This window comes from Thamnophis elegans, chromosome 12 (assembly GCF_009769535.1).
Source record: "Thamnophis elegans isolate rThaEle1 chromosome 12, rThaEle1.pri, whole genome shotgun sequence".
Taxonomy (NCBI): Eukaryota; Metazoa; Chordata; class Lepidosauria; order Squamata; family Colubridae; genus Thamnophis; species Thamnophis elegans.
The window spans coordinates 26205183-26224823 of NC_045552.1; the positions used below are offsets into that span (position 1 = coordinate 26205183).

Genomic DNA, 19641 nt, shown 5'->3' on the forward strand with positions numbered 1-19641 from the left:
TTTTGGATTCGTCAAGACTCTACACCTCTTCAAGCAAAGCTGACTGAGGAATTCTGGGAGTTGAAGTCCACAAGTCTTAAAGTTGTCAAGGTTGGAGACCCCTGTTCGAGAGAGAGAGAGGGGGGGAGGGAGGGAGGGAGAGACAGAGAGGGAGAGACAGGGGAGAATGGAAGCTGGAAGGCTGACCACTTAATGGAGAGAAAAGGACAGAAATTTATGAGAACTGATAAGTCAGAAGACTTGTAGATGGTCTTCAGCTTATGATCACAATTGGGACCAGATTTTCCATTACTGAACAAGGCGGTTGTTAAATGAGTTATGCCCACTTTTTATGACTCCCCCCATGTTTGTTAAATGAATCACTGCTGATGTTAAGCAAATCCAGCTGCAAAAGTTGAAAATACTCATTACGTGACCCCAGGAAGCTGGAACCATTGTAATTGCATGTCAAATGCTTGGTCCTATAAAGCTATGATGGTTGTAAGTGCGAGGAAACATCCTTGCTGCAACCATTGTAAATACATCTCAGGTGCCTGAGTTTCAACCATGAGACAGTGAGAGTGACTTATGACCGGTCACTTAGCGATCGTTCAAAGTTTTCACCTGGCTGAAAAATGAGACTTATGACCGTTTCTACCTCACTCCTTTGGCTACTTGAGGAAGGGGCTGCACTAGAAGACCTCCAAGATCTCTTCCAGTGTCCTGTCTTGTTCTGTTCTGTTCTATTTTCAATTTGATTCTCCTATTCTATTCTATTCAATTCTATATTCTCTTCTCTTCTCTTCTCTTCTCTTCTCTTCTCTCCTCTCCTCTCCTCTCCTCTCCTCTCCTCTCCTCTCCTCTCCTCTCCTCTCCTCTCCTCTCTTCCACTCCACTCCACTCCATATTCTATTCTATTCTATTCCAGTCCAGTCCAGTCCAGTCCAGTGACTGAGATCACTTGGGTTTGAATGCTGACTGCCATTTTGTGCCACTTCAAGTCAAAAAGGGAGGTGATGCCTTTGCCAGCAAAGACTATGCCAATCACTTCCCCATGATCCAGAATCTATTTTCTCTATTCCATTCTATTCTATTCTGCAACATGGCCACATTAATAGCCATTTGCATCATCCCATGGTCACAGGGTTATATTTTACAACTGTTTTGCTAAAAACAGGCACTTTCAGCAAACCCACACCCATGACCATGGCAATCATTTTGCGACCACTGCATTTGTTTAATGATAATCAACCAAAAAATCATAAAATCATGTTGGTCACATGACTTTTTTGTTTTACAATAGTTTTATTGTTTTCCAATTCTTACGGCTTACGGCCAGGTTCCATTATGGTTGTAAGTCGAAGGACTACCTGTAGTGATATTTTGTGTTAAAGAAATTAACCTTACATTGTAATCAAAATGAGATCTTGAGTAATAACAAAAATCGTTAGAAACACAGAGAGAGTTTTGTTCCGATGATGATATTATCCGGATGAAATTTATCATGTTCCTTTTTGACCCCTTTTCTTGCAAATTAAGTTGGTTTAATCTGTCTAAAGGTTATATATCTGGTCATAAATATATAGTAATAACAGGTAAGGATAGATGACTGTTCTATGTTTCTGCATCATTTTTTAACCTATGTAAAAATGAATATGATTTATGTGAATTTTCTTTAATATATGCATGCTTAGTGGATTTTTTCCTTTATATAATGCTTTCATATACACATTTTCCTTAATATAGTGCATGTTAATGCATAACTTAGTGTTCAACCTGCCTTGCAAAATTCTGAAAAGATTACTTGATGCCTGACAGTCTATGGAGATTCTCAGTCATCCAGGTCATGATTGTCCCAAAGGTGTTTTTTCAAGAGGCAACTGGACTCTTGAAAAGGCACCTTTGGGACATTGATGTCTGACACATTTGCAGGTTACTTGATGCTTAACTGATTTGGAAGACAGCAAGCTGGGCTAGGTTCTCCACCCCACACAGAGAATATTCTTCCTGCATCATCTAATTGGAGAATTCTCCATCTTGTGAAGGTCAAGACAGAATCTCACTCCATTTGTCGGTTTGATGGAGGTGGACTCTGTAATTTGTGTTTCAGCATATTGTGGGAACTCAGCCATTACTTTAGTGTGTAATGTGAACAGGGTCACCACACTCAATGACAACTTTTCTTTCTTGGGTCCATTGCACATGGAATGAACATAGCAGTCATATCTTATTAACTCGAGTTTAGAGTTGGCTATATGTTCATACGTGCAAGCACAATCTCATTGGCACCATTAGCTGAAAGGGGAAGGTAGGAAGCAGAATAAATCCTTGGCTGAGCGAATTCAAGGAAAGAAGGAAGGAAGGAAGGAAGGAAGGTTTAACTGGGGTTAGCTAGGGGAATAACAACTGCAAAACAATGGACCAGAGAGGCAATGGAAAGACTGGATGAAGTTAGATGGTTATACCTGGGGGTATCCCTGAGGGTCAGTGATCTGGAAGAGATACCAGTTCTCTTTGGTAGTCTGCTTCTTCAAGAGTAGAGTGATGATCAAAGTGAATTCATCGGGCAAGCCCCGGGGAAACAGCTGTCTGGGAATAAAGAAGAGGACAGAGATGTGAGTAGACAAGTCTTTTCACCTTTGGAACATTTCATCAGGAGAGTTACTCAGAAGATACAACCAAGTTGCTGACCAAGTCCAAACACTAACTATTAGATCAGCCTTTGATATCTCCAGAAAGTTCTCTACAGAGCCTCAGAAAATGTCTCTTTCCTCATAGCCTAACAAACTTGAACAAGAGAATCAGAAGAAAAGAATACTATAGATGGATTTGTGCACATTTTGAAATTTTATTTATTTATATTCCATCCTTATTATTTTTAATAGTACAGAAAGTCAATGTGATGAACATATCTAATATTCCTTCCCCCTCCAATTTTCCCCACAACAACAGCCCTGTCAGGTGGGTTCAGCTCAGGGGCGGATTCCAGCAGCCACTACTGCAGGTTCGCTTATGGTCATGCAGTGTGCGCATGCGTGCTTGATGCGCGCTGTGCGTGCATGCACAGTACTATAAAATGCTTCTATGCAGGCGCAGAAGTAAAAAACAAGATGGTGGCGCCTATGGCACCACCGGGAGAACTAGTTTGGGGGCGTGGCAGGACTGGATCACTGCCAGTTCCGGCGACCCAGGCCACCAAACCACTACCGGCTCGGCCGAACTGGTCCTAACTGATCTGAATAAGTAGGAACCCACCTCTGGTTCAATTAAGAGAAATTGATTAACTCAAAGTCACCAACCTGGATTTTATAATACAATACAATACAAAGAATAGCAGAGTTGGAAGGGACCTTGGAGGTCTTCTAGTCCAACCCCCTGCCTAGGCAGGAAACCACATACCGTTTCAGAAAAACGGATATCCAACATCTTCTTAAAGACTTCCAGTGTTGGAGCATTCACAACTTCTGGAGGCAAGTTGTTCCACTGATTAATTGTTCTAACAGTCAGGAAATTTCTCCTCAGTTCTAAGTTGCTTCTCTCCTTGATTAGTTTCCACCCATTGCTTCTTGTTCTGCCCTCAGTTGCTTTGGACAATATCTTGACTCCCTTTTCTTTGTGGCAACCCCTGAGATATCGGAACACTGCTATCATGTCTCCCCTAGTCCTTTTTTTCATTAAACTAGACATACCCAGTTCCTGCAACTGTTCTTCATATGTTTTAGCCTCCATTTCCCTAATCCTCTTTGTTGCTCTTCTCTGCACTCTTTCTAGAGTCTCCACATCTTTTTTACACTGTGGCAACCAAAACTGGATGCAGTACTCCAAGTTTGGCCTTGTTTGTATGTTTGCCAAATTATAAAATAATAAAATAAAGAATGATAAAAAACTAAAAATGCACAAGGTTTTAAACTTTTTAAAAAAATAATTGGAAAAGGAATCTAGAGGGACACGGTGGCTCAGTGGCTAAGATGCTGAGCTTATGGATCAGAAAGGTTGGCAGTTCAGCAGTTCAAATCCCTAGCACCATGTAATGGAGTGAGCTCCTATTACTTGTCCCAGCTTCTGCCAACCTAGCAATTCAAAAGCATGTACAAAATGCAAATAGAAAAATAGGGACCACTTTAGGTGGGAATGTAACAGAGTTCCATTTAGTCATGCCAGCCACATGACCATGGAGACGTCTTCGGACAACACTGGCTCTTTGGTTTTGAAATGGAGATGAGCACCACCCCCTAGAGTCGGGAACAACTAGCACATATATGCAAGAGGAACCTTTACCTTTGAAAGGGTTCTATGAGTCCTAGTGGACAACTTCAATATGAGGCAACATTGTGCTGCAGATGCCAAAAAAAAGTCCTAGATTTCATCAATAAAGAGATCGAATCTAGACCATGTGAAGTAGTTGTACTGCTTAATAATCCTTTGGTAAGACTACACTTGGAATATTGAATCCAATTTTGGTCACTACAATATAAAAAAGACATTGCAGTGAGTGCAGAGAAGAGCAAAGATGATTAGGGGACTGGAGGCAAAACACATGAAGAATAGTTGCAGGAACTGGGTATATCTAGTCTAATTGAACCATGATGGTGCAGTGGTTAGAATGCAGTATGGCAGGCTAATTCAACCCACTGCCAGGAGTTCAATCCTCACCGGCACAAGGTTCACTCAGCCTCCCATCCTTCCAAGGTTGATAAAATGAGGACCCAGATTGTTGGGGACAATACGTTGACTCTATAAACTGCTTAGAAAGGGCTATAAAGCACTATGAAAGGGTATATAAGTCTAAATGCTATTGCTATGGCTAACGAAGAGAAGGACTAGGGTGACATGATAGCAGTCTTCCAATATTTAAGGTGCTGTCACAAAGAAGAGGATGCCAACCTCTGAAGCATCTAAAGGCAGGACAAGAAGTAACAGATGAAAACCTATGAAGAAGAAATCCGACCTAGAACTAAGGACCAATTTCCTGACAGTGGGAATAATTAAGCAGTGGAACAGCTTGCGCTTGGAAGTTGTGAAGGCTTCATCACTTGAGACTTTCAAGAAGAGATTGCACTGCCATTTGTTAGAAATAGTGTAGGGTCTCCTGCTTGAGCGGGCGGGGATGACCTATAAGGTCCTTTCCAACTCTGTTAATCTGTTAAATCTGAATGGCTTGACTTCAGATGTTATGGGGACTCCAACACTGGAGGTTTTTAAGAGAAGATTGGGCAGTCATTTGTCTGAAATAGCAGGGTCTCCTGCTATTCCAGTGGAGTTGGATTAGAAGACCTCCAAGGTCCCTTCCAACTCTGTTATTCTGTTAAATATTAAAAGACCCATAAGAGTTAATACATGGCTAACTAAATCTATCATAATACAAAACACTCTTGACTAAGCAAGTCAAATACTCATTAAGGCTGGTTTGAGGCACAGGTCATCATCTGGCAGATTTTAATCACTGCTGCATAAAATCTGGCATGATTGTATGTTGTAGCAGGATTAGTGTCGGCAAGCAACAGGGAGGAACAAAATTGACTTGTTGCACCCTGAGTATTTATATAGTATTGGTGAAATGAGGCTAGTATGAATGTCTCTATAGTATAGGCACTAAAGAAGCACACACTATGTTGTTTCTGTGTGTCTAGAGTCTCAGGAACATATTCTTTCCAACTAGGGAATTTTCCTGCCTTCAGAACAGCATAGAGGAAGGCATGAATTGAAGGAAAATCCAAGATCATGTGACAAAATTAACCCATTTTGTTGTATTTGTTTTGTACAATGACAATAAAGACTATACTATACAAAATGCAGAATTTGTCTCTCTGCTTCTATCCATGACTTAGCATGCTGGCTCAGGAATTCTGGGAGTTGAAGTCCACAAGTCATAAAATGGCCACCCATCCCCACCCCTGACCAAATGTCACCTTTTGTCTAGCAAATCCCAAGCAAACATCTTCCATTTTAAGGACATCCGCCATATAGGATGCAAGGAAAGAGGTGTACTAGCCTATTGTGATGTCCACTTGTTTGAGGGGAATTTATTAAAAAAAAACATTGTTGTAAAATCAATCAAAAACAATCTGAGTTTATTTTGGGAAGCCCTTTCAACTGTCAAGGTTGTGAAATGAAGGTTGCATGTGTTTGTTTATTTCTTTGATAACTGTTCTGCTTCTGGAAACTGGAGAAATCCAACATTTAATATAAATGATAGTATCTTCTTTTAATCAAGTCTGGGTTTTCCTTGCTTAATGGCAAATCATCTTTCTTCTTCTTCAGGATCTAAAAAAGGGACATGCCAATTTACTTAAATAAAATGGATCAAATATTTTAAAAGATAGATGCTGATTCAACTGTGTACCATCTCATTAGCTGGTCACATCAAGCTCCAAAATCGAAGAGAGACATGTTGAGTTTCTTCTAAGCACTGTCTCTTATATTGTTCCTCACCTGTAGACAAAAATCTTGCCCATACATAAAGCAACTACTTGCATACTAAAGCCAAGGTGGCGCAGTGGTTAAATGCAGCACTGCAGGCTACTGCTAGATCAGCAGGTCAGCGGTTCAAATCTCACCGGCTCAGGGTTGACTCAGCCTTCCATCCTTCCGAGGTGGGTAAAATGAGGACCCAGATTGTTGGGGGCAATATGCTGACTCTCGGTAAACCGCTTAGAGAGGCCTGAAAGGCCTATGAAGCGGTATATAAGTCTACTGCTATTGCTATTGCTATTGCTATTGCTATAATCTGTGAAGTTTTAGGAAGGAGCTGTCCTAAACTTCTTTTGCCCAATCAAACTTCTTGCACCTCTGGAATGTGGCCCCTCTCTCCTGGGAATCCAGACTACACTCCATCACAAGCCTGTAATAAATACTTCTGATCTGCCCATCCAATTATGTCTTCCTCTACAGAAGAGGAAAGAAGAGGGAAAGACGAAAGGGTAAAGGAGAGGAAGGGAGGGAGGGGTAATAAGAGTAGGAGAGAGAGCAGGAAGGGGAGGTTAAGGGGAGGAGTAGGGGAGACGAAGGGGAAGAAGAAAAAAGAGAGGTTTAGGTTTAGGTTTAGGTTTATTAGCATTTGTAGGCCGCCCTTTTCCCTGAGGGGACTCAGGGCGGGTCACAGAAAACCAGGGAGTGGGAAATACAACATTAAGACAACAACATATAATAAAATAGTAAACAACATACATTCATCATTCGGGCGGGGTAGCGATTCTTATCCCCAGGCCTGACGGGCGAGCCAGTTCTTCAAGGCTATGCGGAAGGCTCGGACGGTGGAGAGGGTACGAATCTCCACGGGGAGCTCGTTCCAAAGGGTCGGGGCTACTGCTGAGAAGGCCCTCCTCCTTGTAGTTGCCAGCCGACACTGGCTGGCCGATGGAATACGGAGGAGGCCTAGTCTATGGGATCTTATAGGTCGTAGGGAGGTAATTGGCAGAAGGCGGTCTCTCAAGTATCCAGATCCACTGCCATGTAGGGCTTTATGGGTGATTAATAGCACCTTGAAGCGCATCCGGAGATCGACAGGTAGCCAGCGCAGCTCGCGGAGGATGGGTGTTATGCGGGTGAATCGGGGTGCACCCGCGATCACTCGCGCGGCCGCGTTCTGCACTAGCTGAAGGAGGAGGAGAGGAGGAAAGAAGAAAGTAGAGAAGAAGGGAGGGTATGAGAAAGAGAGAGGGAAGAAGTAGGGCTGTTGTAATACAAGATGGATGGATGGGATGGCAGGAAAGCAATCTCGAATATACCATTATATCCTTAGGGGAAGAATGGAATCATACATGTTAAAGGATAACATATAATAGTAATCATATCTATTAGAAATGTATATTTGTGAATGTATGTATGAGAAATAAAAATAAAAAAAACTTTTTTCAATTATATCTTCCTCTAAACCAAGCCTGAATTCCAGGGATATTTCATTCATTCATAAGGTGCTTTGCTAATACCTATAGCCATTGATGCCCACAGAGAAGGTCAAAAAATGCAATCTGCCCAACGTGGTGCCATGATGCAAATCCTCTCCTCCCCCTTTGTACATAGGTCAAGAGGACAGGACTTGAATTATGAGGCACATCTGCCCTCTGGCTTCTTTTGACCCCTACTAGCAGGTGGTGTGGCTAATGCTCACACCTAAATATGGAATTTTCCAGAGTGCGGGACCAGAAGAAGAGTCCTGCTTCTTTCTAATCTTTTATTTTTCTAGGCCAGTGATGGCTAACCTTTTTGTCCTTGTGTGCCCAAAGCATGCCCGCGGGCATGACAACGCGTGGGCGTGTGCCCACACCCATAATGCAATGTGTATGTGACCCCCCGTGCTTCCCCACCCCTCATGCATGCATGCATGACACCCTCCATGCCCTGTTTGGCCCTAGCAGGCCTCCCTGAAGGCTCCTGGGACCAAAAATGGCCAATGCGGGAGTACCACACACCCCGGACTCTTCCCCACATGCACGCACATCTCCGGCACGCATTCCCCCCCTGCACATGCACAGCAGAGACCCAAAAATCATCTGGCTGGCAGGAGATGCAGGTGTATATACACACAGCTGGGCGATGGCTCATGTGCACACAGAGGAGGCTCCATGTGCCACCTGTGGCACATGTGCCATAGGTTTGCCATCACAGTTCTAGGACATGCCCATGTTGAAAACTCCACAGTTATGCAACAACCAAAAGTGATATAGGAATCACATGGGAAGACCCTTCCTTGTCAACCAAGGTTTCAACAAAGTGAGCTCAGTCAATGGTGAAAATGCTGTTAGTTTTGCAACTTAACATGATCAATGAGTTCCGGGAGCCAACAGAACTGAAAAGCCAAAGGCAAAAAGTTGAGAGCGGCAATAATCAAATTTAACAAGAACATCAACAAGAACATCAGGAAAAGGAAGTGGGGCTTTATTTAACAAGTACCAGGATAATACAAGAATCCACTCTAAATGGGAGGGATAAAGAAAGTGCATTAAACTGCCCTGGGACAAGTATCATCACTGGATGAGGTCAGGAAAGTTAAGATGATGCTCGCAAGAATGTGATCAAGGTTCCACCCATTTTTTATGTGCATCACACAACCGACGCACATAAAAAGCTTCAATTGCTCCATCTTGGCTGTTCTCCTGACTTTTCTGACAACAGCCTGTGGACAACTTTGCCACACCAAATCCTCTGTCTCTCTTTCTCTCTAAGCTTGGAAAGGTGACAGCGCCAAGTTCTCAGGAGGTCTGGAGCAGCATCTGAGAAGGTGACAAGGTTGTCTTCTCATTTCCCAAGCCAGTTTCATGCAATGGCAGGATATCCTATTTCCTTGTTTTTCTCTATTCTTCTGGCCTATCTTTCTGTTTGGATGTTGGTGACTATTGAATTATAATTCTGCATTTCGTATTTGCTTTCATTCCTCATGTGAGTTAGCCCTGGAAAGTGATATATGTAGAGAGACACATTCATAAATAAATGCGAGAAATAGACTCCTTTCTCATCACTGCATTGTTGTGCCAGGATATTATGAAAGTCCCTTTTGTGGTTGGTAACCAAAAACAATTTAGAAGCCCTTTCCCCCCCTTCCCATCTGAAAAACAATATTTTTGAAAGATGATTATAATGAGGTCATGGCAGCTCACAATCTAAAAAGCTATCCAATTGTTTTTTGCTCCAGCAGCTACCGCAGCTACTAACATCTGTGTTTGTTTCTCCAGACATTCAAAATACGCCGAAAACCAGACAGAATTGGGAGATTTGGAAGCCAAAGTGAAGAAGGATCAATTTCATTCATGGAACATTTCCCTCTCTTGCAACATTGCCAATTAGCGATGATCCATCCTGGGACACGATCACCACCCGATATTTATTCCAAGCCTCTGCACCACAAACATCCCCAAGCACCACCTGACCTTGACAGAGAAGACATCAGAGATAAGCTACTGTTCCTTAGAAGCCAGAACTCTTCTGATATAAACATTCTGCCAGTGGCTCAAAAAGCTTATCACCCACTAAACAGTACACAAAGTGACTGCTATGGATTAGGGTCTCCATGGGAGAGATGTTGCCAAAATATATTTTATTAGGTTGTATATGTTGCTCTGGTCCTTGACCAGCTCTCTTCATCTTACCATCCAAACAGGATTAAAACAACCTCAAAATATAAACCCCAATACAATGTTTAACTCCAGATTAGGTTCAGCACTTGGGAAATACATGAAGGACACTGTCTCATCAGGCTGTGAGAATCAAGAAATATAGCCTATTGATCTATTAGATTCAATACGTTCTATGGATAATAGCAGGCCAGAAGAAAAAGATATGGACCAAAGTTTTCAGCTAGGATGATTTCAAAATTTACCAGAAATATTTGTAATCCTGTGAAATATGTTTTTTTTTCCAAAATATGCACTTGTATGGATTTGTTTAAAACAGGAAGAATGAAACTGTTGGAAATGAGGAATTGAAAGTAATGTACACAGGTGTTCATGGAAAGTGACAGTTAGTGAAGTTCTGAAGCATGTATGTGGTTAGAAGAACAGTATAAAAGATAGGGATCAAGTTCAGCTCGGGGCCCTTTGATTTATAGCAGTCCTTGTAGGACTTGCTATTTCTCATTTGCCCATTGCTATGACTTATTAATGCAAGTATATTACTGCTATTATATCTTTTATATCTATTCATTTCTAATGTTCCAAATTATTAGAAACAATAAACCTCTGATCTTAAGGTAAGAATTATTGCTTGTGTTGTTGACTTTGTTTCCTATTGGAATATTCCTATGACAAGGCCAATCTTAACTGGGTTTGACCACCATGGAATTCCATTGTTATCAGTGTTTCTCAATCTTGGCAACTTGAAGATGTGTGGACTTCTGGGGCTGGGGAATTTTGAGAGTTAAAGGTCACATATCTTCAAGCTGCCAAGGTTTCACACAATTAGACTCAACTGGGAATCTAGATGGCCAAGATAACATAGAGTAAGGTGGCAGAGGCGAACTCCCTGCTATTCCAACAATGGTTCAACTCAGATTTTACAATTCTAGAAGATGGCAGCATCTAGCCAAGCCTAGTTGATCCTAAAGTTGTGGGATTATGTCACATTAATGGAATACTTTGTTGGCTAAATATGATTAGATACACACATGGAAGTTGTCTCTGGTACAGTAGCTCTCAGTGTACATTCAAAGTAACAGAATCATCATCATCATCATCATCATCATCATCATCATCATCATCATCATCATCCCAATAAGAGGAGGTGGAGTAAAGAGGATGATAAGAAGGGTAAATATGGCCATACTACATGGGTAAATATATATAGACATCAGACAGCACTGTGAGAATTAGGTGTTCAGCAGATTGATAGCATGAAGGAAAAAAACTGTCCATGGGGTCTACTTGTTTTGGCATGTCATGCCCTGTAGCGCCATCCTGAGGAGATGAGTTCAAAACAGTTTATGTCCAGGATGTGAGGGCTCTGTAGGTATTTTCTCAGCCCTCTTTCTGACACACTCAATATACAGGTCTTCTGTAGAAGGTAGGATGGTGAAATTGTTCTTTTTGCAGTCTGAATTATCCATTGGAGTCTGCACCAAACCAGAGAGTTATAGAAATGTAGATGACAGATGCAATAATTCCTCTGTAGACACAGGAGATAAGTAGGAAACATCCAAGTTGCAAGTTAGAATGAAAAGCCTTCCAAGATGAAGGAAGGGGCAAGCCAGTTCTGTGCTATGTGTCAGGCCTGCAAGCCATCTTTTCTTTTTGGACTCTAGGCCTGCCACACTTTCTATTATTCTACTATGCATTTTCTATTGTGGGAAAATATGGAGTTGGGTGATTTGCAGCCATAACAAAATTCTTTCTAGAAAGCCAAGGTCATCCTTTGTCTCTGCACCTGGCCGGAACTGGATGGGTGGAAGCTGCCAGCATGGCAGTGGGAGATTGGATCATGTGATGGACTTGTGGGTGTGTAGACAAGATATTGAACTTTCATCTGGGTGGGGAAAACTGGGAAGCTTTCAGATTCGGGTTTCCCCAGATGTGCCAACACGGCTCTCTTAATAAATTGGAATTTTTAGCAATACTTTGCCTTGGACTCTGATTTACTTTTGGATGCTATATGGAACCATGACATTAACCCTGTCTTAAAATACTTCGCTATGGCTGAGAAAACTGCATGGAAAGTCAGTTGATGGTTTGAGCTCAACTTAGGACCATCTGTAGCTTCCAAAGGACAATCCATGCACCAAGGATTCTATTTTTAATCCCGTAACCTTCTATGAGTGCAAGGTATGTGCAAGGTATATAGACTCCTACACATAATAAAGCACAGTAAACTATTGATCGTGATATGATTGTGGGTACTTCCATTAATGTCAGGTGCCAAAAACTAAGAAAGACATAAAAGATAACTTCTGAGTAGTTTCCTTTTTTATTCCTCATCTATAGCCAGACACCTTACCTAGCTAGAGCAATCATTGGAATTATTAGATATATATTTTAAGAATTGCTAGGAAGAAGCCTTCTTACCTCTCTTTCTCCTGGACAAACTATCTTATCTTCATTGCCTTTTTGCCCTCTGGAATGTAGTCCGTCCTACTACATCCCATCACAATTAGGCTCCATTTCTTCCCTTTTCTTTATTTCTTGATAAGATATTATTGAAGATTGCAGAGCTAAAGGACAAGATTTGCTGGTAATGAAATTCAATTATGTTTACTATTGGTTCTGTGGGTGTGGCTTGCTGGGCGTGGGAGTGGAAGGATACTGCCAAATAGCAATAGCAGTGGACTTATATACCGCTTCATAGGGCTTTCAGCCCTCTCTAAGCGGTTTACAGAGAGTCAGCATATTGCCCCCAACAATCCGGGTCCTCATTTTACCCACCTCAGAAGGATGGAAGGCTGAGTCAACCCTGAGCCGGTGAGATTTGAACCGCTGAACTGCTGATCTAGCAGTAGCCTGCAGTGCTGCATTTAACCACTGCGCCACCTCGGCTCCCCATTACCTCCCCATTCCAGGGGAAGGATACTGCAAAATCTCCATTCACTGTAGACTCCAGGGAAAGGATACTGGAAAATCCCCATTACCTCCCCACTCCTGGGGGAAGGATATTGCAGAATCTCCATTCCCACTCCACTGTGTGGCTAGCCAGAGGTGGTATTTGCTGGTTCTCTGAACTACTCAAGAATTCTGCTACCGTTTCTCCAGAACCTGTCAGAACCTGCTGAATTTCACTCCTGGACCAGCCCCTCTTCTCTGCCAGGAGATCCTAATAGGCAACTGGGTAGCTTACCTAATGTAAGCCAAGAATGAGATTCAGAGAAAACCCTTTCACATGTACAACTTTAGCCCTGAACCTGCTTCCTCCCCACCCATCCAGTCCGTCCAAACCCCTCTCTCTTTTCATGCCCGCTGCTTCAGGTGGTGAGTGCACAAATGGCCTCACGATGGATGCAAGCTACCCTAGAAAAGACACTTCAGGGGATGAGGAGGTGGAAAAATTGTTCTGTCAAAAGCCTTTTTACGTGACGTTCAGGCGATATGAATTGCAGAGAACAACAGGGCTACAAAAAGCCAAGGTAAAGCCATCACCAAACTGCTGGCTGTTTTTCTCCACCATCCATCTTCCTCCAAGGACCAAACGACATAGAGAGGGAAAGGAGGATTGGGGAGGGGGGAGGGAGTGGGCAGTGATGAACTGAAGCAATGGCAATCCAGGTCAGATGGCACATGCTCCAATTTCTGGAATTAATTTCAGAAGTCTTCCTGGTTAAATTGGAATGCAGGAATGAAAAACAACGTCCAGTGAATTGGAGGAATAATAAAAGAATGGGGAATTTGAGCCAGTCGCCAAAGGATTGTTTTGCTTTCAGCCTAAGAGGGCGAAGAAAAAAAAAGGTGGGAGAATACAGCAGGTATTTGCCAGACCAAAAACCATTCAGTTGTGGCCACACAGGAATGGCAGAGGGTGCCACATGCAAGAATGACGCCGCAAATTCCACTGGACGAGAACTTGCCTTGTTCAACTCTCCACGGATTTAGCAAATAGATGAGCAGCAGGCGCTAAAGCTTCTTTCTCCTATCAAATATCCATGTGGGGAAAAAAATCCTCCCCATCTGGGGAAGTAAGGTGCAGAACGCAAAATGATACGCAGCCAGCATGGCTGGTCACATTGAAAAAGAGAGCAGATGCTGGGGGGAATTTGCATTTAAAAAGCTTGCCGAAGTGTTCTGCCTGTTAGAGAAAGATGCACTCATAAACACTGTGTGCTGGGAGAGACCTTGCGAATATAAATGGTTACGGAGGAGGAGGGGGGAGGGCAAAAAAATAGAGAGTAGGAAGGGTCCTCAACTTACGACCACAACTGGAACCAGAAAATCCATTGCTAGGCAAGGGGGTTGTTAAGTGAGCCGTGCCTGATTTTATGACCTTTTTGCTACAGCTGTTAAGCGAATCTGAGGGGTTGTTAAGTGAACAACTTGCTCATTAAGAGAATGCAGCTTCCCACGTTGAGTCTGCTTGTCAGAAGCTGCCTGGGAAGTTCACAGAACACAATGTTGAGGATACTGCAGCCATGGTAAATAGACGGTGATTGCCAAGGGCCCCAATTTTTTTTGAAAAGTTTTTTTTTATTTTAATTGAACAAAAACACAAAAAAAGAATCATCCTTCATTACATCTTGTAGAAAGCATGTCGATTGCTTACAGATAACTTTCGTACATTTCTTCACAGTCATTACTTATAGTTCATATTAGATTATACACTTTAAATCAAAAATCTTTGTATATCTTACTATCAATGTACCACAATTCTCATTTGACTACAATTATTTGAACGTGCTTTTACCTCAAATCATTCATACTTAAAGACACAACCACATAATGGCATTCATTAGCTATTTCAAAAAATCCTCCAATAACATTACACCTTTATGACATCTTTTAAGTAAAAGTCAATTAATAAAGTTTCTAAAACTTCCCCCCCTCCCCTCCCCCAACTCACTGTTTAGAATTTATATCAAAGTTACTTTTGCCAATACCATAGCATGTATATATTATTAAACAATGTCCATTGACATTTCCTTGTTGTTATTACAATTGGCTAAAAATTAGCCAAGGGCCCAAATTTTGATCATGTGACTTTGGGGATGCGGCAGAGATCCTAAGTGCAATGACTGGTTGTAAAGTCACTATTTTAGTGTTGTAACTTGGAATTGCCATTAAATGAACGGTTGGAATGGTGGCCTTCAAAATTTTTAGCAAGGGGTTCTTTGCCTGGCCAGCCAGGAGTGGGATTTGGAAGTTCTCCGAACTGCACAGAATCTTAGCTCCAGTTTCTCCTGAACCCCTGAGAACTCCCAGCAGCCCACCCCTGTTAAAGTCAATGACTACCTGTATGTACAGATCACCTAGGCAAGGCTCAAACATTCCCTCTTGGTGGAATGTGGTATCCTTGATGTGTGTGTAGTCAAATTCTGCAGACTGCTAGTCAACAAGCCTCTGGCTAAGCTGGCTGAGAATGATGGGAGTTGTAATGCAACAAAGTTAAGAAAGGTCCTTGGTGCTCTCTGAGCTTAATTGTTTTCTTGCAGACATTTTCTGGTTTTCATGCAGACATTTCATTACCCAACTAGGTAACAGCAGCAGTTCTGGAAGGAAGTGAGGTTTGCTATTTCATATATACTGGTGGTTTGCCCTGTTAGTGTTAATGGGAGTGTACTTGGTAGATCCTTGATTAGGCTGATGCTGACTGTTAATTTACTGAGTTAAGGAGGAGTACTGAATGACCGCACTGGACGTGGAGCCTCAGTGGCTCAGTGGCTAAGACGCTAAGCTGGTCGATCAGAAAGGTCGGCAGTTCAGCAGCTCAAATCCCTAGTGCCGCGTAACTGAGTGAGCTCCCATTACTTGTCCCAGCTTCTGCCAACCTAGCAGTTCAAAACATGTAAAAAGGCAAGTAGAAAAACAGGAACCACCTTTGGTGGGAAGATAACAGCATTCCATGCGCCTTCGGCATTTAGTCATGCCGACCACATGACCACAGAGATTTCTTTGGTCAGCGCTGGCTCTTCGGCTTTGAAACGGAGATGAGCACCACCCCCTAGAGTCAACTAGAACCTATGTGCGAGGGGAACCTTTACCTCTACCTTATTGAATGACCCAGATTGGCTGATGCAGCTGCAATTTTAGCAGAGAGTCACCAAACATCCAGCTGGTCTTTCCACCAGGTTTCTGCTTTGCAAGAATGCATCCCCTTTGGAATTGGACTCACATGGTGTTTGGCAATTGTCTGTTTGCCACCCACGTGTGTTTCCCCATATCACGGGAGAGGAAGCCGTGATTCTTTCTGCAGCTGGATTGCAGCAATAACTTTGGATAAGTGTTTCCCAGACTACGAGCCACAACAATAAATCTTTGCAAAAGGTATCTGTGCTCGAATGGTTTCTACATCAGCTCCTCTCTGTGTGTGGGTGGATATTTTTCTCTTGTCCACTTACCCCCTTCTTAGCCAGTTAATGAAGGAGACCTGAACAGAGAGTTCTTGGCCCTTCCACCCATGGCACCATTGTAGATCTGGATGGAAACTGATCTCATTGCTATCTTTTCAGAGATCTGCTCTGGCTCATCCGTCTTTCTTCCACTTGTGCCTGTTTTGGTTTCTTGGGCTCATGAATCACCCCAGCAAAACAGGAACCGATTGGCCAGAGCAAAAGCATTCTCCCGATTAAAAAAGTAAAGGTAAAGTTTCCCTGGCACATATGTGCTAATCATTCCTGACTCTAGGCGGCGGTGCTCATCTCTGTTTCAAAGCCGAAGAGCCAACGCTGTCTGAAGACGTCTCCATAGTCATGTGGCCGGCATGACTAAATGCCAAAGGCACATGGAACGCTGTTACCTTCCCACCAAAGGTGGTTCCTATTTTTCTACTTGCACTTTTACATGCTTTGAACTGCTACGTTGGCAGAAGCTGGGACAAGTAACAGGAGCTCACTCCGTTATGCAGCGCTAGGGATTCAAACCGCCGAACTGCCGACCTTTCTGATCAACAAGCTCAGTGTCTCAGCCACTGAGCCACCGCTTCCTTCTCCAGACCAGCCAAGCCTAAAAGTGCACCTACCTTATTCCCAAGAGCCACAGGGTTCGATTAAAGAAGCAAATTTTAGAATGGCCAGGAAATCAAAAGAAAGACAGGGAAACTCTAAGGGACTTGACAGGGTATTTAGATTTTGGGGAACACAAAATGGAAAGAAAAATTGAGTCCTTCATGTTCATATTTCTGATCTCCTCCTATTAGCCCCCAAGCTTAATTTGATCAGGGATTCTGCCCCAATCTTTCTCCCCATGTCATCCACAGCACTGGTGGGGTTCAATTTTTTTTACTGCCAGTTCTGTGGTTGTGGCTTGGTGGGTGTGGCAGGAAAAGGATACTGCAAAATCCCCATTCCTTCCCCACTCTAGGGGAAGGATACTGTAAAATCTCCATTTCCTCAGCTGGGACTTGGGATGCAGAGAATAGATGGGGTGGGGCCAGTCAGAGATGGTATTTACTGGTTCTCCAAACTACTCAAAATTTCCACTACCGGTTCTCCAGAACTGGTCAGAACCTGCTGAATGCCACCTCTGATCCCCAGACCTCCAGTAGGAATTGGAAGGAAAACAATGGAGCTGAAGAAGTCTACATTCATTAAGCCAGCCATGGTTTCTCAACCTTGGCAGTAGTAAGATGTGTAGAATTTGACTCCTAGAATTTCCTAGCCAGCATGAGCATACTAAAAACACAGGAACATACTCTCATTATTAGAGTTGTTTCGTTTGATTCTTTGGTACATTAAAATCTCAAATGCTCTGCCTGATCTCTTTCCAGGTCCCACAGAGAAAAGACATTGGAGAATAAGCCCTAAATGTTCCATCATTTTCCCCATTTCAGTACATCATCTCTTGGCTCTTTTGTCTGTGCTATTGAAAAAGATGCTCGGGGTATATTTTGGGTCATATCATGAGCATCCCTTAGCACATTGTTTCTCAACTGTGGTAACTTTAAAATATGTGGACTTCCATTCCTGGAATTCCCATGTCAACTTTAAAACATATGGACCTCCACTCCCAGAATTCCCCTATCAACTTTAAGAGGTATGGATTACAACTCCCTCTTAAATCCCGCAGCCAACTTTGAAATGTGTGGGTTTCAGCTCAGCGTGTGGCTGGGGAATTCTGGGAGTTGAAATCTCCATACTTTAAAGCTGACTGGGAATTTTGGGAGTTGAAATGCATACATCTTAAAGTTGGCTGGGGAATTCTGGGAGTCGACATCCACACATTTTTAAATTGCGAAATACTGCATTAAGCAAATCTCTATTTTCTCAGGTTCGGTCTCTCAATACACTAACAATTCAATTGCTCCACCAACAGACAGTTCAAATTTACAAAGCTAACCCATATACTGTATTCTGAAGACTTCCAATAAATGCAAGGTCAATATTGGCTGTTATCCAGGTGCAATAAGTAGTGGAATAATAAAAAGTGATTTGTCATTGGACATGTGCAAAATGTTGTTCATTCCTACAGACTGATTCTGTACAAAGCTTCAAAGAGGATGGCATTAATTTACAGTGGAGCCCAAGTTTTTTAAAAAGAAAAGTGACTGTTTTTTAGCAGGCAAGGATCCACTTCACTGGTGGGATTCAAAATGTTTTACTACGAGTTCTGTGGTATTGGTGGGCATGGCAGGGGAAGGATACTGCAAAATCTCCATTCCCTCCACATCAGCTGGGATTCAGGAGGCAGAGAATAGATGACAGCGGGGCCAGCCAGAGGTGGTATTTACCAGTTCTCCGAACTGATCAAAATTTCTGCTACTGGCACTTATAAAGTAAAGGGAAGGTCTCTTTTCTCTATTTCTGAAGGTCTTCCAATCCAGATGGCAACAGGGATTACAGTTTCCTCTTTTTCTGCCCAAAACCAATAATTCTGATCCTGTTAAAGTGTATCTTATGTCAGCATATAAATTTTGTCCCCAGTTGAAAGGTTGTTGCAGTCAAAGGTTTTTGAGCCAGCTTTTCATTTCTAAAGCAAGAAAAGCACCTGAGCTTTCCAAGCCACTGTTTCCAGATATCCAATAACCCCTTTTAATTACAGGTCAGCAGCTAGCAGGACCCCTAGCACAACATCTGTCCCTAAGGCACGGAAGATATATTGAGGCTACAATGGTGGTGTCCACAACTTCATTGAAAATGCCCTTTGAATGGTGATATATGGTAGGTGCAGATAGTGTCTTACTCAATGATAGAGAACATGAGTTTGCAAGAAAGAAAATCCTACATTTTATTGCAATAATGATAATTAAAACAGAAAGGCCCATTTCAGCTGAAACTAAGTGAGTCACTGCCCCTCAGAGCAGTCAAAAGCAGCAAGATAGGTATGTAGTAGGATTGACTTGTTAAGGCCAAAGAATCAAAACCAACACTTGGAGTTACTTCTGAGTAATACCTTTGTTTTTGTGTGCCTACAAACAGAATCTTGCCAGGCTAAATTAATTATCGCCATAACTATAGATGTAGTCTGTGAATTGCTAAGGGATATCTAGCCTTGCTCTCTTCTAGCTCACCACACATTCCAAGCCCCACTGTTCCTGTGCTCTCTAGGAAAGAGCCCCTTCCTCCTGAAACTCTGGACTACATTCCATTGCATGGCCTAGCGTCCT

At 42.6% G+C, this 19641-nt stretch overlaps 1 protein-coding gene across 1 annotated transcript in view; it reads right to left on the reverse strand.

The window, feature by feature from the left end:
- Window positions 1–19641, reverse strand: part of COL16A1 (collagen type XVI alpha 1 chain) — a 297538-nt gene that overhangs the window by 208644 nt on the left and 69253 nt on the right. Inside the window, exon 5 of the mRNA XM_032227775.1 lies at window positions 2445–2568. Within this exon, the coding sequence (XP_032083666.1) occupies window positions 2445–2568 (124 nt within the window). The remainder of the gene's footprint in view (window positions 1–2444; window positions 2569–19641) is intronic.